Source organism: Primulina huaijiensis, chromosome 15 (genome assembly GCF_012295235.1).
Source record: "Primulina huaijiensis isolate GDHJ02 chromosome 15, ASM1229523v2, whole genome shotgun sequence".
Taxonomy (NCBI): Eukaryota; Viridiplantae; Streptophyta; class Magnoliopsida; order Lamiales; family Gesneriaceae; genus Primulina; species Primulina huaijiensis.
Genome location: NC_133320.1, coordinates 21281127 through 21307908, shown reverse-complemented (window position 1 = coordinate 21307908; position 26782 = coordinate 21281127). Strand labels below are relative to the sequence as shown.

At 34.3% G+C, this 26782-nt stretch overlaps 3 protein-coding genes across 4 annotated transcripts; 1 reads left to right on the top strand and 2 right to left on the bottom strand.

Annotated features, from left to right (window-relative positions):
- Positions 1 to 4432: 4432 nt before the first annotated feature.
- LOC140960277 (probable F-box protein At4g22030) lies at positions 4433 to 5833 on the top strand. Its single transcript, XM_073418484.1, has one exon. The coding sequence runs from the start codon at positions 4583 to 4585 to the stop codon at positions 5831 to 5833; it is 1251 nt and encodes a 416-aa protein (XP_073274585.1). The 5' UTR covers positions 4433 to 4582.
- A 177-nt stretch (positions 5834 to 6010) lies between these two features.
- LOC140960278 (imidazole glycerol phosphate synthase hisHF, chloroplastic-like) lies at positions 6011 to 6801 on the bottom strand. 2 transcript variants are annotated; one of them, XM_073418485.1, is made up of 3 exons: positions 6572 to 6801; positions 6330 to 6412; positions 6011 to 6174 (listed from the first exon to the last, which is right to left on the bottom strand). In XM_073418485.1, exons 1-3 carry the CDS (start codon positions 6762 to 6764, stop codon positions 6055 to 6057), a joined length of 396 nt encoding a protein of 131 aa, XP_073274586.1. In that variant the 5' UTR covers positions 6765 to 6801; the 3' UTR covers positions 6011 to 6054. The 2 variants fall into 2 exon arrangements, with proteins under 2 accessions (XP_073274586.1, XP_073274588.1); XM_073418487.1 differs by having other exon boundaries at positions 6049 to 6119.
- Positions 6802 to 12490: 5689 nt separating this feature from the next.
- LOC140959612 (xylan glycosyltransferase MUCI21-like) lies at positions 12491 to 14466 on the bottom strand. The gene is made up of 3 exons (XM_073417531.1): positions 14144 to 14466; positions 13941 to 14048; positions 12491 to 13835 (listed from the first exon to the last, which is right to left on the bottom strand). Exons 1-3 carry the CDS (start codon positions 14262 to 14264, stop codon positions 12676 to 12678), a joined length of 1389 nt encoding a protein of 462 aa, XP_073273632.1. The 5' UTR covers positions 14265 to 14466; the 3' UTR covers positions 12491 to 12675.
- Between the last annotated feature and the right edge of the window lie 12316 nt (positions 14467 to 26782).

Here is a 26782-nt window from a genome sequence, read left to right as displayed (position 1 = left end):
CGTTCTCGTATGATATATAGAGGCAATTAAGTACTGTTGCTCTCGATAATAAAAATAATAATACTCACAGTCTTTAAAACAATTTTTGGAAATAATTATTTTTAATATTATGTTTATATAAACTATAATACGATAAAAAAAAAATTTTGAAATTGAAATAATATACCTTGACTACTTGCTGTGACTTGAAAATTAAGTATTTAATGTGATATTGATCCAAGTCAATGCATGTCTTCTTTAAGAATCAAATTCAATTCAATATTAAGAAGAAAATCATATATGTATGATGAAGGTTACGAATTAAGTTACAAAATACATTTGAAACGATAAAATTATCCTTGTTTTTTATTCGAAAAACTCTTTCAAAAATACATTTAGGATGATTATGTCATTTCAAATGAACTCAATATATAACTCTCATTATAACGTTGGATAGGAAATGACGACAGACAACTTTTAACAAAAAATTGAATCAGATTAAATGTATTAGCATACATAACAATATTAAATTGAGTTCTTGAAAAGGTCTTCAGCCATGGCCACCAGCCCACTTGCACCAGTGGTCAAATGCCTAATATATATATTGTAAGGAATATTGCTCGACATATGTGTGTAAATATATAATCAGTAGTGTAAATTATAAATTTGTGTTTTATCAGAATTAAGTGTTGTGTCAAATGTTACAACACTAAGACAAAATGCAGGGGAATATTAAAGTTTGTAACACAAATTGATTTTAAATAAATAGATGGACAAGATCCTCACGACAAAAATTAATACTAGAAAACTAAATCGTTTACAAAAACTTATCACTAGTGATTTTCATAAAAATCAATTTCCTCAAGAAGTTGATAAAATAAACGCTTTCTAAAACAATCAAGAATATTAAAACATAAACAAGAAAGCACAAAACGTGATGCCAAACACTTGGAGCCACGAAACAATATTCAGCCAACACTTGCACGCGTGTTGTCTGAAATGTCTCTAACAATCTCTGCAACACTTGCAACTGCACTCTTCAAAACAGCACGTTCCTTGGAGAATGTTTTTCCCATAAAGCTCACAACGTGCACGATGGGAGAATGATTAATATAGAGGCAGCATCAACAATGTCCTTGTTTCCCTTATTTATAGACATAGACTTTATCTGTACAAAGAAACCTATTTCACAAGGAAAGTAAGAGTTTAATTGGAAATAAACTCCTTTTAAACATTAATATCATATCTCATTAAATCATTATCATAAATATCATATCTAGAATATATTTGCATAATTATCTCATTATCTAAAAAGGCAAAATCATATTAAATATTATACTCAATCAAATCGACAAGGAAAAGATAATTTTAGGGAAACCATTTAAATTAAGAAATTATATCAACTAAATTAAGAATTNTTTTTTTTCAATTTTAATTATTAGGTGATTTTTTTAGTTATTACTAATTTTTGTAAAGAAATTTGAAAATCGTTCTGAGCCTTATTCATGAATAGGTATTTATAGATAAATCTGATTTTTTTATAAACTTTTGATAAATTTTCATTATCATTATTATTTTTTTAAAAAAATGTTTAAAAAATTTATGTTATATGCTATTTTTTTTCCATTGGTATTATTGTTTTATAATAATTATATAATTGTATAGTATGATAATAATAATTTTAAATTTATTTGTTTATGTATATATTTGTTTCACATTTAATATAAAAGATTATTTGTAAAATAAAAAATAAAATCACATAGTTTTTTGTTTAAAAATAAAATACATTATCTCATATAATTATGAGATACAATAAAAAAAATGTTTAATGATTTATTGTATTAATCGTAATAATTTGATGGTGAAATGAAAATATATGTGAGTTGGCGTAATTTTTTTTAAAAAAAAAGAAGTCATGGAAGTCACGCCTACCAACTAGACGTGACTTCCTTTTTTTATAATAAGAAAATTTATATTATTGGTGTAAAATAAATTAATCGTTATACTAATTTTTTTATATATTACCTATATAAAACAACAACAATGAGTATTGTTATTATCATTTGCATAATATAAAATAATAAGAATAACTAATAATACATAGAAACATAATTAGGCATTTTAATCATAAACTCAAAACATAAGATTATGATATATTCATAATTTATATTCGAATAGCCACGTAAATTAATTTATATCAACGCTTAAAAAATAGGCGTGACTTACTTTAAAAAAAATTAAAATTAAGCAAGTCACGCCATTGGAGATGGCGTGACTTGCTTTTAAAAAATAAAATAAAATAAGCAATTGAAAGTCACGCCTCTTGAAGAGGCGTGACACCCTTTTTTTTTAAAAAAATAATAATAAGCAAGTCACGCTTTTTATTAAAAAAATAATAAATTGAAAGTCACGCCTCTTCAAGAGGCGTGACACATTAGTTTGTTAAAATTTTTTTTTTTACCTTATTTTATTATACTTTCACAAAATGTACTGTAAATGGTTAAAAACCCCAACAAAATGATCGAAGGGGTCGGTGTGTAAAACTTAAGACCGACCAATCCTTCCGACCTCGCAAGTCAATATGATTGTAGAACACGATAAAATCAACATTATTGGTTTGGTTAAAAGAATATTTACGATAAATTAATAATTAATGAATCAATTAAGACATTTTATTGATAGTTTTAATATATTTCTTTAAAATACCAACTACTTTATGAATTGAATTTTAATTATATTTTAAATAAGAACGTAATAGATTATATATTATATACGCCACTCATGCAAATAACATATATAAAAATATGATATTTAATATAATTATGAACTCAATAATTTTACTACGGGTCATCTCCCTTTGCCATAACAAGTTAATCAAATAAGAATAATTAAATTTACTATTTTTCAGGCAAACAAACAAGAATAGACACATTTGTAGGCAATGAGCTTCACACTTTTCTCATAATTTCAAGATTTTCCTATTCTAAGAAACATGATTTCCTCAGAAAATCCAAATTTGAGTTGGAACTTATATCGAAAAACATTGAAATCGAGTTCGAGATACAATTACAAACATGCACAGGCCGGCATATCTATATTACTGAGTTGTGTTTAACATATGTGAAATAAGTAATATATTTAATCTAATAAGTCAACACATATGGCTCGTCATGTTCTACTTTGAATTCCATATGCAAACAAAGTTGAATACACGCAGCCCAGATTTTTAATGTTTGACATTTAGATATATTTCCCCTTGCGACAGTTTTCGAAATGGTGCACATAATTTTTTATTTCAGTTAGCATCTGTGTAATAATAGAATCGGGTCTTTTTTAAGGCAAAAACTTGTGTGAGACGATCTCACGGGTCGTATTTTGTGATACGAATATCTTATTTGGGTCATCCATAAAAAAATATTACTTTTTATGCTAAGAGTATTACTTTTTATTGTGAATATCGGTAGGATTGATCCGTCTCACAGATAAAGATTCGTAAGACCGTCTCACAAGAGACCAACTCTCTTTTTAAATATAAATATTATTGTATGCACATATGAAGTGCGACATTAATATGATATATGGTTATGTAAGTTGTCTGTTTTAGATTTTGATCTTGTAATTAGTCAAAAATTTGTTTTTATCTAATAACTTGGACTTATTTTGTTTAAATCATTTTTTCGCCGGAAGCAACCGAAAATTCTCTCTTACGTAGTAACTCATATGGTGTTATGTGACTCATGTGGTGTGTGTAAATAAAGCTCATGTTACATACATTAAAATATATATAAGAAAACATGGAGGAAAAAGTTAAATCAGAACAACACTCAATATTTTAAAATTGAAGGAAAAAAACTTTTCATTTTGCTCGGGTAAATTTCAATATATGTAATATAGGTTTTATTATCGCCACATGAACTACGTACAAGAGTACCGATCTCAAATAAACAATCATCTTTGGATTTAGTTATTTCGAGCATAAAAATATCAAAATTAAAAAAAAAAATAATCAAGTTACTAGGTGAAAAATAAACTTCGACAAGTTACAGAACTAAAATTCAAAACATACCAACTTTACTTATCAAGCACATATATGTGTGTGCTGTATTAGTGTATACATTTATATACTATATACTGGTGCTTGACATGTCATATATACGTGTGTGTATGAAATGACATTTTTAGTTTTGTATCTTTCGTTTCGTTGATTCGGCATTAAATTTTAATCATCATCGTACCAATGTAATTAAATAGCTAACATCATAGTTAAATCTTTAGAATCACCTTACTAAAAAAAATCATATATGTACACATGTTTGACCAAGTAACTATTTTAACATTGAATAAAATTGATCATGTTATAAAATTATAATTGATTCAAAAATATAGAGCCCGTGTGAAATTGAAATTTTTACTTAAATAAGAATTGGCCATGTATTTTAGATACGACACACATATAGGTTTTCATTCATTTTTCACGTGTGTGGAAAATCCATTTTGAAAGGCATATCTTTAGTGCCTATAAATACCACTATTACCGTGAGACAATACACCACTCGAGCCAACAAAATCATCAAAAGATCCCCCTTCACTGACCAAGCTTCAAATGGCCACTTTCAGACCTTCAACTTCGCCCATTTCTTCTGCAACTTACCTTGGAATAATCAGAGCTAGCATTCATACTCATCAAAGGCATCAAGAAACCAACATTTCGATATTTCGTTATTCGAACAAGGATCACCCTTTTGTTGGTTTCAACAAACAAAAGAATCAAACACTCACGATCAAAACTAACCCTGAAAGAAAAGAATGTAGCCGTCCCAATTCAAGTTTGATCGAAGAAATGTATGCGATTATGGATATCGTAGCAGATAGAGTTGAAATGCACAGAAACATTGGAGAACAAAGAAATAACTGGAACCATCTCCTGCTGACTTCGGTTAATAGTATGACTGCAACTGCTGCAATTATGGCTGGAATAGCAGCAGGGACAGCAGCTGGATCAGCTCTTGTGCCCCTTAAGTTGTCTTCTGCATTGCTCTATCTAGGTGCGACTGGAATATTGATTATTATGAACAAGATTCAACCATCTCAGCTAGCCGAAGAACAGAGGAATGCTTCAAGGCTGTTCAAGCAGCTCCATGCAGAAATCGGTTCTAATATAGCTTTGAAAAGGACTAGTTCTGACGATGTTGAAAGAATAACGGAAAAGGTATTGGCTTTAGATAAAGCATATCCCCTTGCTCTACTCGGAGTAATGCTCGATAAGTTTCCTGAACGTGTGGAACCAGCTGTATGGTGGCCACAGCACATGGATCAGTCTCACAACTCAGGGAGTACTACAGTGAAGGGAGCCGAGAATGGATGGAGCCAAGGGCTTGAAGAAGAGATGAGGGAGATTTTATCGGTCCTGAGGAGGAAGGATGATGCGGAGTATATCAAACTAGGAAATACTGTTCTAAAAATTAACAAGATTCTAGCTGTCTGTGGACCTATGCTGACGGGTTTAGCTGCGACTGGTGTTGGATTCATTGGATCACCATTTCTTGGATTGATGCCTTCGTTATTCGGGATTGTACTAGGAGCACTGGCAACAATCGTGAACACGATTGAACATGGGGGTCAAATGGGTATGGTGTTTGAGATGTACAGAAGCTCAGCCGGATTCTTTAAGCTCATGGAAGAAAACATCGAAACAACATTGGAACAAAGGCAAGAGATTAGAGAGAATGGGCAAGTGTTCGAAGAGAAGGTAGCTCTTGAACTGGGCAGAAATCTGTCGGAACTCAGAGATCTTGCAAGCGCTTCTTGTTCAAGAACTCCAAATTCACAAGAGTTCGCAAGCAAGCTATTCTGACGAAGTTATACCAGGACATTCGTTATGGGTCAGAGGACCATAGACAATAATCACTCAACCAACTTAATGTTATATGATTTCCATGTGAGAGAGGAGCATCAATTTGGTTTCCGTCAAAACGACCCTTTGGCAAGAACGTTTAATTTCAGTTGTCAAAGGAGGTCCACTGATGACACATTTTCATGTAAGAGATATAATCGTCACAAAACACCCTTTCAAAATTAAGAATGCAGCATAGAGGCACACCCCTTCTTGTTCAGCACATCCATGGCAGGTGCAAAGGCACCTACACCCGGAAAAATAAGACGTTTAGCATTTAGAATATCTTCTGGCGTTCGAACCTACATCGCTGTTAAAATTCAACAAATTAGAAAACACCCTTTCAAAAAATAAATATTACACACTCGATTCTATTATCCATTTCAATTTCGGTGTTCCCTTCATGTGGGGTTACACGACTAGCTTGTGAAGGAAAAAGTCGAGCAAAAAAAATTACATCTTTGATATCGAATCCCAGAAAAAGAATGGTGTTTCTGACGCTCCGCACATTTCCAGCCCCGTAATCAAGCAATGTCACAACTATCACAACAAAATCACAGCAAATTGAAAATTACAAAAGGAGCACAGCTTAATCAAAGAAATTCAAGAAAACTACACAAAAAATTTACTAATACTTTCTACGCTTTTCTATCATTGCTTACGCATCGCTCACGTTCTATAAATAGGTACCGAGAGTACCTGAGTCATCGGCAGAATGGGCAGAAGCGCGAACTGAGAAAGCTCTGGAAGGTTTGTATTTGAGCCAGTGAAAGCGAATGAACTGTTGCGAAATACGACCAGAGCAGTACGGGGAAGAGGAATTTGCGGTGGGTACCTGGGAAACATACGAACTCGCCACCGCCATTTGAGTTGCCGCAAATTGCGCCACCATCGTCCAAGCTTTATTGTCTGATGAGTGTAACGAATATATTTTGAGCCAAAATCCATTTCGACAGCCCAAACGTACGAGCAAAAAATGCTTGAATATAATTATTTTTTAANTATAATGGGGTTTGGCAAAAACTTGTGTGAGAATATTTCACAGATCGTATTTTGTGAGACAGATCTTTTATTTGGGTCATACATGAAAAAAAATATTACTTTTTATGCTAAGAGTATTACTTTTTATTGTGAATATATATAGAGTTGATCCGTCTCACAGATAAAGATTCGTGAGACCATCTCACAAGAGTCCTACTCACGGGGTTTTGATCAAGATTAAGTTCTAGGGCTTCAAAACCATTCAAAAAATACTCCACTTTGTAGCCGAACAATGGGTTTTTTTTTTTGTTGAGAAAGTTTCCTTCAAAAATCGAATTGAAAAAGTCGCACTCTATTTGCATCTCACACTCTTTTAACATCGTTTTACCTCTATCATATTCCATATATGTACTAATATTTTTATTGAACTTTCATATTCTATCTTATATTAAAATCCTGATTACGCCTACAATGGACTCAATCTTGCATCAATCGCATTTTTTTTTGTTACAAAAGTAGATTTATTTATTTTTTTTTTAACTTTTTCTCTCTTATGAATTATGATGACATGTTTAAACTATTTCGCGCACGAAACTCTACAAACTTCAATGAACTAAATTAATACAAAGTTTGACATATATTTACATGTTTCGATGAGACTCGAAAAATGTAAACTCTAGTCTTGGGGAGGGGATTTGCGATGCACAAGAATAATATTGATTTGTAAATGCAGGATCTTCGCGAAGTTCTTGGGGATATCCCAAAAGTCGACTTAAAGATGAAATAAGAGTATTTAAACGGGAAATTGGCCTTCAGTCCCCAGCCGTCGATTTTTTTTGTGTTTAGTCTCTGGGTACGTACCACATTTCCACGTGAAGTGTACCACATTTTGTATGACATAGTACCACAATTTTGTGGGTGGGGAGTGAACCCAAAGAAATATTTTGATTGAGGATTTTTCACCAACTTCCCCTATTTTAAAGTGTTTTAGTAATATTTTTTTTGTAATTTTTTAGTTGATTCAATTTACATTTTGGATCAAAACTCGTAAAATAAATTCATATATTGATATTAATCCATATGATCAATGTTTGAAGACATTTAAAAAGATTGCTAAAAGTTCAAAACTGCCGATTTTGTTAGTTTCCATGATTATTTATATGCTTGTTTAAAGATGTAATTCTCTAAAGTACGAATGTTATACTTGTGTAAGTATTAGGATCCGTGTGGGACAAATATTGAGCTATAATAAGTTGTTTTTTGAAATATTGAACACTGATAAATTAAATCAAGTTTTGTTTTTCAAACCAAACGAAAGTTGATGCAATAATCCATCTAACACGGAATTAAACATTTGTAAAATATTTAAAAGATATGCAATTTGAATATATAAAAACGATTCGGTTGAAGTATTTTATCGAACATTTTGTATGCAACATTTTGGTATGAAAGATACGCAAAATGCTTCAATAATTGATCTAAAAACAACAACAATTGAATGCAATAAAGTAAAAATATACAAATTTGTTTATGGGTGTTCGGAGATTAACAACTCTTAATCACTCATTCTTCCATTGTCAAGAAGAATCCAATATAAGAGATATCGACTTAAAACTTAAACATTTTGTGATAGAAACTCCTCGCACATTCTTTTTTTGTAGACCACAACCTCACAATTTATGTTCAGCTGTTTTAGTTGTTGGTTATTTGCATCACCGTGCTGTGAAAAATGCTCAACAAAATTATTATGAACCATGGTAAATTCAAAATTGCAACTGTTATCCTTCTTAAATAATTATTTCACCCCTAATTTTTAACATTTTAATAGAATTATCAAAATTTACATAAAGTAAAATAGAAATGCATACATAAAAAAAATTATAGTCATACAGAACAATGAAAAAAATATTCATATTATGCCAGAAATCAGCTTATTCAGCAAATGCTGAAGCATAATTAAATAATAGAAACTGAATCGAACAAATAAATAAAAACCAAACCAAACCGATGATCTGACATGGTTTTTAGTTAATCTCGATTTGGATCCATTCGGTTCAAAGTAAACAATAAAAAATCCAAAGCAAACCGATTTTGTAAATATGAACTTTGTTTAAAAATTATTATTTTTATGATTTTGTTATCATAAAAACTTAATTTGTTGTTCATAAATTTAAAATAGTAATAAATTATTCTAATTTAATAATAATTTCAATTAAAAATCTTGTAAGATTCACCCTTAAATATTGTTTATATAAAAGTATTTTATATCTACAAAACAATTTTCTGTATGAGATTGCTAATATTTATGGGCTCATGAACTCCGTTGTACATTTCAAGATAACCATTAATCACACACACACACACTGACACACACACACACACACACACACACACACATATATATATGCTANTAGTGAGTGACTATAATGCAATTTAGATATATGAATTAAAATATATATATATATATAAATAAAAAAAACCTAAGTAGAAATTGAACCTACAACTTAATGCATAAAAAACAAAGACTTTATCCGTTGAATTACATATGGCTTGCATTAAAATCTTAATATTTTACTAATATATATAATTATTAAAACAGACCATGACACCAAAAATTAGTTATTCTAAATGTCTCAAACTTAATAATATAGTATATAATTGAATCTTATTTTTTATTGTTTGTAAAAAAAGGGTAAATAAATAAATAAAATATACAATGTATAATCTACAATAAATTAATTAATTAAATAGGGGAAGTAAGCCTTAATTCTAGGATGAGAATATGAGATGGTTTATGTTGACTTAATTTTTGGCCACACACGTCGCAAGTTTTAGGTCAACGTACGAAGTGGCATATTTTATTGAAATTTCCAGTAAAAATAGTGATTATGTATTTTATTTTATTTTATTTTGAATAATTGTATTTTATATTTTATAGGTAAAAAAATATTTTTTTTACATGTATGCGGAAGAAAACGAAGCAAAGTGACAATATTTTTTTAAAAATAATAATAATCAAATATTAGCATAATATTGAATTTTTATTATCTGTTTATTTTCGATTTAGACCTATAATTTATTGGATTCCAATAATTTTATTTGGTGTCAGAAAGAAACTTTACAAATCTTATGCCAATCGATGTGAGAAAGACTTCAAAATTTTTAATGTATGAAAAATAAATCTTAATCTTATGAAACTTTTACATCTGATGGGGTTTAAGACATCGATAATTAATAAATTTGGAAAATAAAGTTTTGGTAAGATGGAGCATTTGATGTATTGGCACAAAACATGGGGGGTAACAACTTTTGTCTTCTGAAATTGAGATATTGCCGTCGCTTAGGACAATAATTCGATATTTATAATAATTAATTTTATTTATTTTCATAGCATAATAATTTTTAAATGCTATTTAAGGCAGAAGATTCAAATAATAAGACAATAACTTGTCTGAAAACACGAGTCATCTAATGTATACTTATGTTAGATCAATGGTTTGATTATCAATTTGAACCAAATAAATCTAAATATCAACAAATAAATTCATACCGGATAAAACTTAGCATTTAAGGCATAGTTTGGTACACATGATAGGATAAACATGTGATATATAATATAAAGATAAGTTAATGATAAATAAGATGTAGGATATTATATTTAATTTTTGATATTATTTTAATAAGAGTGATTAAATTTATATATTAGATTGTAATGATAAAATTAACATTATCATAATAAATTTTATAATTTCAAAATTGTTGCTTGAGTTCATATTTCTTATATGTTCATGTGTCANAAACGATAAGGTTTAAGATTTTTATATATTGAGGACAATTAAGTCATTTATGGTGTTTTTATCATTAATTTAAATTATCACATCTCATAAAAAAAATATTTTATCCTTGTATAAAATTATTTATCTCGGGTCCATAGTATTATCACGGGCTTTCTAAAAAGATAGTAAACGTGGGATAAGGATGATTATTTATCAATTCATCTTTTATTCATTATATCAAACTATACCTAAAGGTCCGAGGAGGTGTCCGAGTTAGTGAGATAAGTGAGCATTTGACCATCAATCATGAGTTCGATTTCTCTTACTAACACATTTTTGGGTGAATCTGTCACATAAGGCTTGTTCCATGCTGTTGACTTGGTTAGCTTGGTTTGCAAACTAATGCATTAGCTCAAGTATTTACTCAATGTGCATAAAATGATAACGGTTGTAGATTCTCACATCATAAAAAAATATATATAATTTAAAATAACCAAATTTTCTTTTGAAAATCTTTTAATTCAAATTTCACCTTATGACTATCTTATAACTTTTTGCACTCTTCAATTCACCAACAAGTTACTTAGTCCAACTTTTTTCCGTGTCCCATTATTTTCTTACTATCTCTTATTAAATCGTTCACTCAACATATTTTTTTTTTATCACTGTTATATTATTTGTACTAGACATTACCACGAAGGTTTAAGCGACGCATGCAATTCTTTTATGTTCTTTCGATCACCTGGAAATCAAAATTTTTATTAACGATGATTTATAATTCATATGATATCAACGTTCTGCGTTTTGAATAAAGTCTTGAGTTTGTAGTCTTATTATAACAATTCTCTCACCCGAACTCAAAAAATAAAATAAAATTTCAAGAATAACGAGTCTTGCCCTCTAAATTTTGAATTTGATATGTACTTTTTCCCCCAAAATTTATAAGTCTATTAGTCCTACCTAGAAGAAAAGCTACTGTANCAGCTACAAATGGTAATTGCAATTTATTCATTTATTTATTTTTGCTTTTTATCATTAGCGGCAATTGAAAGACTAAAAAGAGAAAAAGTATACCAATATTATTTATAAAGTCAAGTTGGTGTGGTGTCCTTTACACGATTTATAAATAAAACAAATAAATTATGAGTAGATGTTTTATGAAACGGTCTCACGAATCTTTATCTGTGAGACCGGTCAACCCTACCGATATTCACATTAAAAAGTAATATTCTTAGCATAAAAAGTAATACTTTTTCATGGATGACCCAAATAAGATATCAGTCTCATAAAATACGACCCGTGAGACTGTCTCGGACGAGTTTTTGACATAAATTATTATAATCAAATTAATCAATAACCTTTAGCTTTTTAGGCTTCCACGTGCAATGTGATGTATTAATCCTAGCTAATTAGGTATCTAATTCCTCTCACCCTCTTCGCTAAATACAAGAATTTTTTTTACATAGTTATATCTATTGGGAAAATTTCTCCATAAATTGTTATATTTGAATTTCTATATCATATTTTTATAATATTAAATAAATTACAAGAGCTAACTGAAATATGGGACCGCCCCACCTCGTTTCTTTGCCCAAGATAAAATGGAATATTAGTAATTTTTTGTACGATACTCTCACGTATTTTTATTTGTGAGACGAGTCAATCTTATCTCTATTTACAATAATAAATAATATTTTTGACATATAAAATAATATTTTTTCATGAATAACCTAAATAAAATATCTGTCTCACAAAAATTTTTGTGAAATGGTGTATCTCTTACTTGATGTTTCATTTTGTCTTGAAGAAAAGGGAAAGAAAGAAATAAAAAAAAAAAAGAAAAAAAGAATGTGATTAACCCACACCTCTTGATTTAGTGATTTACATACATTTTACAAATCAAATATTTTATATTGAACAAAGAAAAAAATTATCATGAAATTAAATATACTAATTATTCTAAACAAACTTACAATTCATCATCTCCCAATGTATGTGCATATTATATTTTGCTCACCAAAAATTTGGGAAAATCCTGGTTGATGTTCATCTTCTCACATCCAAATCAGTAACAAGACTAAATGCTTCAACAAGTGTCTGTTTAAACCTCGCAAGATCCAGCCTGACGTTCTGCATATCAAGATACACACTTCTTGCTGCCCTGTACCCACCTTTCCTAAACAAAGATGCCTGATCGGTGAACACCTCATCGTCCCGGCTGTATACTCTCGCCAAAGAGCTCTCTTCCGGCTCGATCTTGTAGCGTAAATAATGCACGCCCATTGCACGTGCTGTGTCGCCATAGTATGTATTCGACGCCCACTCCGTGCCTAAGAGTTCAACCTGAATCATCACTGCCCCGGTGGGCAAGAAAATCTCATTGGTCAAACCTGCACCATGTGCCCCAACCAGAACACTGCAAGAGTTTATCATCTGAACAAATTTATTCATATTCGACACGGTTTTCGATCTTTTAACCAAGATCAGCTCGAATCCCACTTCTTTAATCAGTTGGATCATTTCACCTTCATTCAAGAACCGCCTTGTATTGGTACGCGACAGTAGCATTAGTCTTGGTTTTGGTATCTGATATACATGGCTGAATTTCAAACTGTAAGATTTTCTCAGGAAATCCCTGAAACTAGTCATTGAATACCCCCCTGGAATTTCGCTGGAGTTCAAAGCAAGATTGTCGTGGTATCGTAACCCGATCACGGAGCCTGGAAAACAATGCAAACTGCCGTTTATAGCCGGATTCAGCACCTGGTACCTCGTTAAACCTGACAAGACTTTACCATATTTACTCATGAATTTCGGATTATAATCCTCGAGTACTAGAACCACCCGAGATTCAAACTGTTTCGCTGTAATGAACAGAGGGATGATGATTTCATTCATCTCATGGAACACATTTCCGATGCCGCCGGAAGAAAAAATCACAGCAGGGGAATCGTGGACGAATTCGCAAACCGGTGCTGTGGAGTTGCCAATTTGAAGAACATGAACTGGTGTGATTCCTGGTGGGATACTTTCTTGTCTTGCATGCGGATGGATTACAGTTTCTTGAATCCGGTTTGTCGCCGATTGTGTGTAGACAGTCATGTTTCTTGTGTCGATTTTTACGGGCTGATTCACTACACAGACTACAGAGTGATATGTTCTGTCACATGCAAAGCCTGTGGATTCAAGATTTCTTCTATCTTCACCTGCATCAATACATCGAGTGCTCTTTAATTTTCAGCAAATCCCAGATCAAGAAAATCTGGTTTCTTTCAACAACAAAAAAAAAAGAAAGAAGAAGAATCAGAGACCTCTTACTAATCTTGATAAATGAAACCTCATGAATTCTTGATCTCCAGCTGCGTTGATAATCTTATTGCTGATGGAGCTTTGTTCTACACCAGAAAAGTATCGCATCCCTGATAAAATTTGTAAAAATTTCATCAAGTCGTTAACGTTTTCAGACTTCAAGAATAAAAATAGAACCAAATTCAACGCAGAATTGTTGGCTTACACCGATCAAAAGGGATATTATTTCCCCAAAAGAAATCAATCCCAACACAAATTAGAGGAAGAGCAAGCAAAAAAATAATAGGAGTGACACCAAAAATCATTCTTTTTGGCTCCTTCTCCATCTCTCGGTGGGTTTGAAATCAGCTCCAAGAATTTATTTTCTGTTTTCTGTTCAAGGGAAGGTATTATCGGAACTAAGCAAACAATTATTGGTAAAGTTTTGCCTTAATCTAAAGGTTATTTTCATACTTTTTAATTAGGCCTAGCATCATTTTCCACTACAATATTAAATATTCAATTGAATTATTCTACGTAGACTTTGAATCGTGGGAAAGCATCTCTTTGCTAGGATGATTTTCTGAAGATGGAAATTAATATATAAATTAGCAGCGTTTGTTTCTTAGCGTATTCTCTTTGTTCTTTCTAGAATATATTTTATCTAACTCAAAACGTGTAATATTGGGTTAGAATAATTGCGCGCGCACACACACACACAAACACAAACACGAGGGATTTGGATTTTCTGATATGACTTGAAAACCACTTTTTATACGAGATAATTAGTTGATCATATGATGAATCTCACACAGTGTCAGATAAATTTAAAAAATTGTTAGACGAAATGAGTTGATCATATGATGAATCTCACACAGTGTCAGATAAATTTAAAAAATTGTTATACGAAATGAGACGAATCATTTCGTGTAAAAAAAGCACAGCACTTGCTTTCAGCTACATCATAGGATCCAAATCCCAAATATGAGCATCCGCTATTTACAAAACAGAGTGGAGATATTTTTAAAAAACAAAAAACAAAAAATATCACTCCCAAATTACAAAATATTTATTTTTATTTAATAAAAAATATTATACTATATCTCATCACATTCCAATTTTTTTTTTAAATTACTAAAATAGTTTTATCTATATTTCGGATTTTTAAATGATTATATCAATCATAATATTAAAATTATTATAAAAATTCATATTTTTTTTGAAACACAAAAATTCATAAATTTTAAAAATAACAAAATTTTATCAGATTATAATTATCTAGATTTCTTACATCGATATTATACTCAGCACAATTTTTTTTAATATATATAAACGTATCACATGCAAATGTTACTAGTTATTATTAAATAAGAGAAGTCTATAGTTATTATTGGTTTTTTAACCAACTGAAATTACTTTTTTGAGAAAAACTATTTCCTTAACATCCTTATTTTCTTAATAAAACAGAACAAAAAAAAATAAAAATGTAAAAACAAGATTTTAGACAGAAACCTTTTTTACATAAAATTATATTTTCTATTGAAATTTATATACATTTATACATAATATGCCAATTGCAATTAAATTCGTAACTACTATTTTTATCTTTGATTCGACTCTTTGTTTACTATTTCAAAAAACTCCTATGAGATTGTTTTATAATTCAATTTTGTGAGACGGATCTGTTATCCGATTCGATTCATGAAAATTATTATTTTTTATGCATGAAATATTATTTTTCACTATATTATGGACATAATCAACCTATTTCACGAACATAGATAGACCGTCTCATATAAAACTTATTCTTACTTTATTGTATATAGTCCTCACTATGTTATGTTAATGCATTGATATCAATCTGACAACATAAGTTGAACTCATTTTCTCTCAACTAAGAATTAAGTTGATTTACAAAATAATACTCAAAGTTTAAATTGAGGGGAACAAGTATTACTGACAAAATTGGAATACAAAAGTAATAAAATGGGTATTTTAAAATTAGTATCGAACTTGAGTGTAATATAAAATAACCCTTTTATATTATCATGATTTCGATATAATTTATTTTGAGAAAATTGTATTTTGGTCTTATACAATTAGCTTTACGATTTTGATCTTTTATGTTCTCAAATATAAGTTTCAAATCGTTATCTTTGTTTTTTAGGCAATTTTAGTTTTTTTTTTAAGTGGTGTTAATGTAACACCTATGCAGAGCTCATGTAAATATGACACGTGTATTGTCACATTAACATTTTCGATGAAAAATGACTAAAATTGTCAAAAACCGAAAAATACAAGGCTAAAATTAAAATTTGATAACATAAAACATCATAATATAAAGTGACAAACATACAAGATCAAAGTGCAATTTTCATTTTTATTTTACATGACATGAAAAATATAGTATCATAAGTTGTTAGTTCAATTAATACTTGTCAATCAATTAAGTCCCAAATACTAATTTTCTGGCCACAAAAANAGTATTAATTTTTCATTGATGACCCAAATAAGAGATTTGTCTCACAAAATACGAACCGTGAGAGCGTCTCACACAAGTTTTTGCCCAAAAAACTAAACCGATTTGCAAATATCATGGAGAAAAACTCTGTTGATGACATATTATTCTAAAGACAATTTTATAACAACGAAATTATATGTTACAAGTAGATTTTTTAAATCATAAAAATAGTTCAACTTGACAATGGGAATTTTAATTACACAATAAATAACTTCAAAGGTAAATAAATAACTAATTTTAAATAGTTGAAATATCGCGATCAAGTTTCGGGGAAAAAAAAAACAAATGAGGGCACGATTGGTGTTATTCATGTCAACATTCACATGCTTCCTATATTAATTAATTCCCAAATTAATTAATTACTACTTTTTAAAGTATATCTTAAAGTCGTGACAGCTGCAAGATTCCAGGTTCAAAGAGACTTTCATAAATTAAAATTAAAGTTAAATTAAACTAAATTATATATATGCCCAAAATTTAGGAATACTGTCATGATCCCTATTCTTATTGTGAACACTTGAAGTAATTGTATTCTTACAATTCTTGGTCTAAATTAGTAGAATAATATTTTCTGAATTACGATTTCAATCGAGTTAACGTTGTGTTTGCAAATGCTTAAAAAAATGATTATCAAGTTTCTGTATTCTCAAACATTACCTAATAAACTAAACATTAAATGGACCGTGACCATTTTTCTAAGAAGATGTCTAGGGTGTAATAATTGTTCACGCTAAATGGAGCAATCGAAACGTGGCGTTTAAGCTATTGTACAATTTAAAAGATTTAAATTGTTTCGTTACAACAAGCTATAACTTTTGGTAAAATGACAAGCGCTCGGTTCTACAATTGGTATCGGAGCTAAAGTCAAGAGTTCGTTTCTCATTGATTGGAAATAGTGCAATTATTGATAGTAAGATTTTTTGGAACGATAATTATCAATGTTGGGTAGATCAATCGAAACGCGGTGTTAGAGCTGCTGTAATGTTTAAAAGATTTGAATTGCACGGTTACTACCAGCTATAACTTTTGGTAAAGTAATGAAATAGAAAAAGATACATTGGTTCCATGATATAAAAGAAATGCTATAAAACATATGTTATGGAACTTGATCATTTGTTAATGAGATTTCGAACAAAAATTTAAATTATTATCGATTTATTATTGACTACTCAATTATCTGTACCAAGAATTTTAATGAACTCAATTGACCGGAACATCATCATTATTCTACAACCAAAACGATACAAAGAAAGAAAAACTAAAGAACACTGTCTTAGATTTTCAATTTCAACTAAATCCATAAAAACAATCTATATATTAATAGATTCATTTAACCCACTATATAGCATAAAATTCTTGGAATTTTACAAGAGATATAAGTTCTTATTAGGGGTGTTCATTAAACGGTTTACACCGAAAAAACCGATTGGACCATAAATTTCGGTTTTTTTGGTTCGGTTTAAACGGTTTTTCGGTCGGTTATGGTTTTGATTTTTGTATTTTCGGTTTTTCAGTTCGGTTATCGGTTTTTGAAATTTTAAAACCGAAACGACCATTTAAAATATAATAAATAATAAAATAATTAATATACGTAATTTAATAAATAATAAAATAATTAATATAAGTAATTTCATTATGTTTACTATTTTACTGTCTCATTGATATATAGTTGCGACTTGCAATCAGGTTTGTTAATTTGATCTAATTTATATGAACTTATTCTTTTTCATAATAGGTTAACATTTTCATTTCCCTACATATGAGGATTTTTGTTGTAGGAGTTGATGAATCCAATGCTGGAATTATTCACTATCAACATATCCAAATTCCAAATTGCTTACAATTATCATAGTTATATTTTTTATTATTTTATTTTGATGTTTGTAAGATACTTAACAAATTGGTTACAAGAATTATAGCTATGTCTGTTTTTTTATTACTTTATTTTGATTTTTGTAAGATAATCAAAACAAATTTAATTGTGGTTTTTTATTATATTTTTTTAAAATTTATAACGTACAACTTTATTTATAATTAAATTTATTAAACAAACCGTAATAACCGACCGTAATAACCAAACCGTAATATAAAAAAACCAAACCGCACCGAATTAAAATGGTTTGGTTTAGGATTAGGCAATCGAAAAATCGTAAACCGAAAAACCGAACCGAAGTTTATTAAAACCGAACCAAACCGACCGTTGCACACCCCTAGTTCTTTTGAAACTGTTATACGGATCACCGAGTAGACTAAACCCAAGGAAAATTATATTTTTATGTCAAAATATTATTTTTTACTGTCAGAATAGATGAGTTCGATCTTTCTCGTCTCATTAGATACATAATATATATATATATGTGTGTGTGTGTGTGTGTGTGTGTGTGTGATATTTGAGCCATAATATAGACAAAATAATGTATTTGTGTAAATTTTATAATCCCAAAATACCCATATTTCTTTTCTTAGCTCCCCTGCTTTAATTTTTTGCATGAAAAACTAAATTTATGTAGAAAAATCTTAAAAATTTATTAGAAAGTAGAAGATTTTAAATTTAAATTTTAAAAAAAATAAGAGCACTTTTAAAAAAAATGTCTTGGATGCACCTATCTTTATTTTTTTAATCCTTCTTTATTATTATTTTTTGCATGAAAAATCAAATTTATGTAAAAACATCTAAAAATTTATTAAAAATCAGAAAATTTTAAATTTTATTTTTTAACAAGAGTGCTTACATATAAAAAAATCAACTGTACATGCGCGCGCACACACACACACATATATATGTATGTATGTATGTATGTATGTATGTATTCACTCTCACCCCTCGGCTCTCGTGGATATACATACATACATAGATATATATATACATATGATACCCCCATAAGGATACGGGTCATTGGTGACCTGGGTACCATCAAGAGCCCAAGCACTACATTTCTCGAGCATTCTTCGAACAGCCCGGTCAGCCCGATCTCTCATGCCATCACCCGGGTAATCAACCACCCGAGCCAGCCACCTCGAGAATTGAACTACACTCGAGTATGATTGATACAGGCCGTCTAATCTGTCAGAACATCTTGTACTTGGAGTGTCCTAGAAGTCATCAGAAGCTATGGTATGGGCAGTTGACTTGCCATACTTAGTAGGTGACACTGGAATCAAGGTACCTATCTCATTTTCTACTATAAATAGCAGGTATTAATGTTATTTACAGATTCTGAAATCTTTGAACTTTCAAACATTATACATATTTTCTCCCAAATATTGTTCGTGTTCATCTTCAACCTGCTGACTTAAGCATCGGAGTGGCTACGCCGGACACTTCTCCGGCGCCCATTCACGAGTTCTTTTCTTGTTTGCAGGTGCTGTTGAAGCTATTATCTTCAATCAAATTCCCCAAACATTATAAATCGTTGATTTGATCCGTTGGAGCTCCCGACCCGGCTCATCCCATTTCAGCAGGATCACATCATTGGCGCCGTCTGTGGGAACTTGAGCTCAAGGCGTAGATATGGTTTCCATTCAAACATACAAGTCCGACCAGCTCGGCACTTAGATCTTATATGTGGATTTTATATGGACTCAAAGCTCAGCAGCAATCCTGGATTGGCGTGGAAGAGCGTTTGCTATGCACTCAATAGCATACAACTATATTATTCACCTAATTTAGCTCAACCAGAGAAATTTCTCTATACCGAGAATAAATTCGGATTCAGTATTTCCAGGTTAGTGATTTGGTTTTTAATAAAACTAATACAGCAGGAAAAACAAAATCTTGAAAGTCCGGGAGGTATGAGGCCCTGGTACATTCTTCAAAGTCCGGGAGATATAAGGCCCCGACACATTATTTAAAGTCCGGGAGGTATCAGGCCCCGGCATATTGTCTAAAAGCCCAGGGCACTACACCCTGGCTCGGGGAACCACACCTCGACCATTCACAAGTCCCGGGACATGTTCCCCGGCCAAGGCTCCGTTCCTTGGTTATTTATAAGCCCTGGGTTCTAAAACCTGCCTCGGGGCTCCGCACCTCGACCATTCCCAAGTCCCGGGACATGTTTCGCAGCCCAAGGCTCCGCACCTTGGTTCTAAAAGCCCAGGGCACTACACCCTGGCTCGGGGCTCCGCACCTCGAACATTCCCAAGTCCCGGGACATGTTCCGCGGCCCAAGGCTCCGCCCCTTGGTTCTAAAAGCCTAGGGCACTACACCCTAGCACGGGGAACCACACCTCGACAATTCACAAGTCTCGGGACGTGTTCTCCGGCCCAAGACTCCGCACCTTGGTTCCAAAAGCCCAGGGCACTACACCCTAGCTCGGGGAACCACACCTCGACAATTCACAAGTCTCGGGACATGTTCTCCGGCCCAAGGCTCCGCACCTTGGTTCTAAAAGCCCAGGGCACTACACCCTGGCTCGGGGAACCACACCTCGACCATTACCCAGTCCCGGGACATGTTCCCCGGCCACAGCCTCCGTACTTTGGTTCTAAAAAGCCCAGGGCACTGTTCTCAAACCTGGCTCGGGGTTCCACACCTCGACATTCTTACATCTCGGGACACGCTCCCCGGTCCAAGGTTCATATTTCTTGGTTATTCAAGCATGTGTCTTAAACTTAAAAAGATCTGTAATTCTTGCATATATTAAAGGTACATGGACTGCTGACTGGATTATATATAAAGAAAGTTAATATTATTTATGAAAGCCCGAAGGCTGAAAATTACAAGAGGAAATTAAAAGGGACTACAATCCTATTCTAAACATACTGGAGAGGATTGCTCTCCGGGCTCTTTGGGTTCTTCAGGAGTATGTTCAACTTCCTTGTCGGCAGCGTCGTCCTTGGGAAGGGAATCGATGGCTTTATCTATGTCCGAGAAGCCCTCCTTGCCTGTCAGGATAAGGCCCTCTTCTTCAAACTGCTCTTGACATTTGTTGAAGCCGACTGTAAAGTATTTGTAAGATCTATCTTCAACAGCCGCTTGGAATTCTGAGGATTGAAGGAAGACAGTCCGCCATTCATCTTGAGTCAGTTGGAGGAGCCTTAACTTATCCTCGGCCGCAACAGCCCGATGCTGCTGCGTGCTGGCTTCATCCTCGAGATAGCCAACTCAGGACTCCAAGAATGCAATCCGCCTTTCAAGGGCCTTCTCCCAGGCTATGCCTTCATCTCGGGCAAGCTGAGATGAGGCCAATTGTTGGTTGGCCGCTTCCAAAGAAGCTTGGAGTCCAGCGGCTCTCTCCTCATGAAGCTTCCGAACCCGGGCAATCTCTCCTTGAAGTTGGTCGTGGATTTCCTGAGTCGCCCGGGCTTGCTGCCCTTTTTTCGTGGCCACTGCAGCTACCTCCTCAAAGGCCGAGATGATCATATGAGCAGCCTGTAAAAAAAAAAACAGCAAATAACAACAAAGGAACAACAAAAGAAGAAAAAAGAAATAAGGATATAACTTACCGCTAAAAGTCGGTTTGATCCCTCCAGGAATCTAAGGCTGGTGGGATTGCTCCTCAAAAGTGCCTCCTCAGCAGGGTTGAGTATTTGCTTGAGACGCATAACACCAGTAGTAGTAGCTCCCTCAAAAAATATATTAGCCCGAGTAGGCTGATCAGCTTGAGGGAGCTCTTGACCGGGTTCATTGGAGGGTTGTTGGCGAAGGGGAGTTGATTGAGCAAACCGAGAAGTGCCCTGGCCACCCTCGGGGAAATCCTCCAGAATAATCTGCTCGGGGACTGCGAGAGCTTTTCTTTTCCTCTGCCTAAGAGGGATGAGGTCTTCAGCATCTTCTGAGAGCTTGGCCGCATCCCTAGCCCTGATCTCTTCCTGATCCCGGGAAGTGTTAGCCCGGGCCGCTTCAGCTCTCAGAGCTGCCTCCTCGTCATCTCGCCTCTTCTCCTCCTCAGCAGCTGCTCGACGAGCTGCCATCTTCTTCTCTTGAGCAGCCTTCTCAGCTACTCGCTTCCTGGCAAAGGCCGCCTGCATCTTGGAAGTATCTGTATAAAGAGGGACATGATTATGAAAAATTAAACAAGTATAAACAAAAGAATAAAAGATGAGAACAGGGAAGAAAAAGGAATTACCGGGTTGAGAACCCGAGCCTGCAGCTTCATCAATTACCCGGTCCATAGGGTCCTCGGCTCGGGCGCTCAACCCGTATGCTATCAGGTTATCAGTAGAGATAAGGGTAGAGGAGGAGTATTTTTTACCCTCTACCAGTTGCTGGCTTATGAGGAATGGTTCTTCATACTTATAGGCCCTGGGAAGGGTAGATTGTGGGGGGAGAGAAGGGGGAAAATCGGTTTGGCAAGAGAGAGGGGTCGAAAGTTGAAGGAAGAAATATCTTCCTTTCCATCCCTTCTGGGAAGAAGGGATGCCATCAAGGAACCGGGCATTAAACCGGGCAGTCAGGGAAAATGCGTTATCCCCAAACCGGCAAGTGAAGTAATAATGAAGGATGAGGGGAGTGATGAGAAGATTGTTCATTTTGAAAAGGACATAGGCCGAGGCCATAATCCTGAAAGAATTAGGATGGAGTAGATTGATAGGTACGCCAAAAAACTTAGCGACCTCGATATAGAAAGAAGGGAGGGGAAATCGATATAGAAAGAAGGGAGGGGGAATCGGAGACCATTTTTGACTTGATCCCGGAAAAAGATAGTATAGCCAGGTGGGGGGTGATCTGCCCGATCAGAGGGATCGGGGATCAGAATGGGGAAAATGGAAGGGATAGAGCCCGGAGCTCCTCTTCTTCCCCCAAGCGCAGAGTGCTACTCATGGAGGAGAACCAGGGAACTCCTGGGGTCTCGGTAGAAAGAGGGCTCGAGGCCCGCACTTTACCCTTACCATTGCTCTTCGCAAGAGCTCGGGCATGGCTAGAAGAGGAGGGTTTTGAAGAGACTAGTTTAGTTTGGTAAGCTGAGGGTTTTTTAGGAGGCTGAGTAATAGAGCTGCGAGGCGGAGAGGGAGAGGAATCAGAGCGCAGCACGGTGGATTCGTCACTAGGCGAGCCTCGCGCATTGGCTCCTGAAGTCGAAGAGGTAGATTCAGACATAATTCGAAAGAGAGAACTTACAAATTTTTTAGAGGAAAGACGGTAGGAGTTTGTCAGAGTTGAGTATTTTTTGCCGAGGAGCTTCGAGGAAAAATTTTGCAAGGGCTTCGCCGAGATTTTAAATTTGTAAGTGTTTTATCGAAAACAGGAGACCTAATATATATAGGCGGGGGGAACGGATCTCGGCCGTTGATCTAAGATAGATTGAACGAGCCAGATCAACCTCGAAAATTGAGCGGGATGATTAGGCGGGATATGTGAAAAGACAAGTGCATAAATCGAGGCGTCATAATCATTTATATGATCGGAATGCGTACAGATTCTGACAGCTTTCCAGAAGGGCATGCGTCATTATAATAATTAGTTACCCGAGAATACAGCCCGGGTGGCGTGAAAGCCCGGCATCTTAACTATAAGCCCGGGTGGCGTGAGAGCCCGACATCTTATCTATAAGCCCGGGTGGTGTGAGAACTTGTCTTATTTGTCGTCCGGGGTAATGCGAAAGCACGGCATGCTGTGTATAAACCTGGGCGATATCAAGCCCCTAGGTCCCGGCATTTTAGTTTTATTCGATAGTCGTATATTATTTGGTTTATATGAGTTTGGGCACAGAAAATTAAAGAAACAAAGTATATTAATATAAATTTTATTAAGGAAGTTGTCGATGCCGTCTTACATCTGCTATTCTCAAAGCTACATCATTTTCCCACTCAGTTATCCAATCGGTCAATTCTTGAATGTGAAAGTTGGTGAAGGACTCGGTGGATGAAATCTTGTGCAGCTGATGCCATTCTTTCCACAGCATTGCATGCAGCAGAACTTGATCAGTGGCCAGATCTGCAACTCGAGCTACCTCGAGCTCTCGCCTGTATTTCCTCGCCACTGCTCTTTGTGCACGAGTGAGGGCCAGACCGTTTTGGTGCATGTTACTGATATCTTGAATTTTATACCATGTAGACATGACCTTTACGCAGATATAGTCTTCAATAGTCCTCTTCAAACCCTCCAGATAAGGGTGTATGCTGCCCGGTGCTTGAACGTGCGTATCACCGGAAGTGACTGTACTACTGCAAACACTCGACTCACTTGAACTCGACATATTGAACTAATGATTGCCACCTTTCGTTTCCACCATCTTATTTATAGGCAAGTGGCATTTAATATTGAAGAAGTTGGAAGGTTTAAAGCCAATCAAAACGACTTATCATTTATTAGGGAGTTAATCAGAGCCGTTGATCTACACATGCACAAACGCCTAGGATAAATTTTGGAAGTTGAGCCGGGCAGACGCAAGGACATGCACGACTATCAATGTGTTGAACTTGTCGGATTCTCAGAATATGGAACGATTTTTCGATAATATAAATGCTAAAGCATGCATCATAGCCACATCGCGCGAATTACCTGGGAACCCCAACCAAATGGAATATCTGAGCCCGGGAAATTTAAGGACCCGGCGCCTTACTCTAATCCTATAGTATATTGTCTCGGTATTTTGGTTTATCGTTTATCCGTTATTAATTCTCGAATGACGACAGTTAGTTTTCAATTATTGATATATGCATCTACTTGTGAAATTTAAAGATACCAGGAAAATAAATGACCAAGACAAACTGCGAGAAATATTTCTTGTATTATTCATTAGCACGGATTACATCAAAATATTCCTCTTCTACAGCAGCTTCCCATTTCCTCAACCAACTAGTTAGAACTCCGGTGGAAGTCTTGAGGAAGCTGTCAGAACCAGCAATCTGATGGAGAATTCTCCTCTCTTTCCGAAGCATTAGCTGGAAGACATGTCCATCAGTAAAGATGTCTGACCACTCGGATATGTGCAAATACTCTCGAAATTTTGCCATTTTTGCTACTAATCTGGGAGTAGTAGCTTCTCCCGTTTCGTAAAGAAGTTTCAGCCCCTGAAGCTCTTCCCAGTAGCAAAGAATTTTGTGAAAGACTTCATCCTCTATTGTAGCCTTTCGAGCCTCCAAGGCAGATTCCCCGAAATCTTCAGACATGTCAAGAGTCCTTGAACTGCTTGGACCTGCCATTACACTTCTCATATAATTATTTGCTATTAAGGATTACTATATATAAGGGGAAGGAACCAATCTCCACCGTTGATCCAGATCAAATCGGACGATCATAATGAGTCTAGGAAATTGTAACAGGTATGTGAAGGGACGTGTACGCATATCGATGTGTCAGACTTATCTGATTCTCGGAATACGAAACGATTTTTCGGCAGGAAGTTAGTGCTAAACGCATGCGTCATAAATGATACCCTCCATTTCATCTGCGGGATGTTTGAAGCCCCCGATACTCTCACACTCCGAATGATGTTCCAACAAAAGTACAGATAGGACTTATCGGGACAGCGAGTCAAGCTCTAGCCCGACTATTTTACGGATGGGTGGTGATACCCCCATAAGGATTCGGGTCATTGGTGACCCGGGTACCATCAAGAGCCCAAGCACTACATTTCTCGAGCATTCTTCGAACAGCCCGGTCAGCCCGATCTCTCACGCCATCACCCGGGTAATCAACCACCCGAGCCAGCCACCTCGAGAATTGAACTACACTCGAGTATGATTGATACATGCCGTCTAATCTGTCAGAATAACTTGTGCTTGGAGTGTCCTAGAAGTCATCAGAAGCTATGGTATGGGCAGTTGACTTGCCATACTTAGTAGGTGGCACTGGAATCAAGGTACCTACCTAATTTTCTACTATAAATAGCAGGTATTAATGTTATTTACAGATTCTGAAATCTTTGAACTCTCAAGCATTATACATATTTTCTCCCAAATATTGCTCGTGTTCATCTTCAACCTGCTGACTTAAGCATCGGAGTGGCTACGCCGGACACTTCTTCGGCGCCCATTCACGAGTTTTTTTCTTGTTTGCAGGTGCTGTTGAAGTCATTATCTTCAATCAAATTCCCCAAACATTATAAATCGTTGATTTGATCCGTTGGAGCTCCCGACCCGGCTCATCCAATTTCAGCAGGATCACATCAACATACATATATATACATACATACATACATACATTCATACATACATATATATACCCCTCGGCTCTCGTGGACTTCGAAGGTTAACGTCTTTCTGGATACCAATGTTCGGGCCTGGATGTGACTTTAATTACTTGTCGAGGCAATTGGGTACGATCGTTGCATAAAATTTGTGTACATTGAGATGCTGGAAATGTGTGTGTTGGCTCTGCGGAATAATCAGATTTTCGCAACATGAATTTCATAATATCATAATATGTCACATAAACAAATATATAAGTGTACATATAT

Excerpts from the sequence above, each read along its gene's own strand:
- LOC140960277 (XM_073418484.1), top strand. The coding sequence starts at position 4,583 with ATGGCCACTTTCAGACCTTCAACTTCGCCCATTTCTTCTGCAACTTAC.
- LOC140959612 (XM_073417531.1), bottom strand. The coding sequence starts at position 14,264 with ATGGAGAAGGAGCCAAAAAGAATGATTTTTGGTGTCACTCCTATTATT. Across the intron at positions 14,049-14,143 it reads TAATATCCCTTTTGATCGGT|GGATGCGATACTTTTCTGGT; the intron begins GTAAGCCAACAA and ends AAATTTTATCAG. Across the intron at positions 13,836-13,940 it reads TTTATCAAGATTAGTAAGAG|GTGAAGATAGAAGAAATCTT; the intron begins GTCTCTGATTCT and ends GTATTGATGCAG.
- LOC140960278 (XM_073418485.1), bottom strand. The coding sequence starts at position 6,764 with ATGGTGGCGCAATTTGCGGCAACTCAAATGGCGGTGGCGAGTTCGTAT. Across the intron at positions 6,413-6,571 it reads CCATTCTGCCGATGACTCAG|TTGTGACATTGCTTGATTAC; the intron begins GTACTCTCGGTA and ends TTGTTGTGATAG. Across the intron at positions 6,175-6,329 it reads TGGGATTCGATATCAAAGAT|GTTCGAACGCCAGAAGATAT; the intron begins GTAATTTTTTTT and ends ACAGCGATGTAG.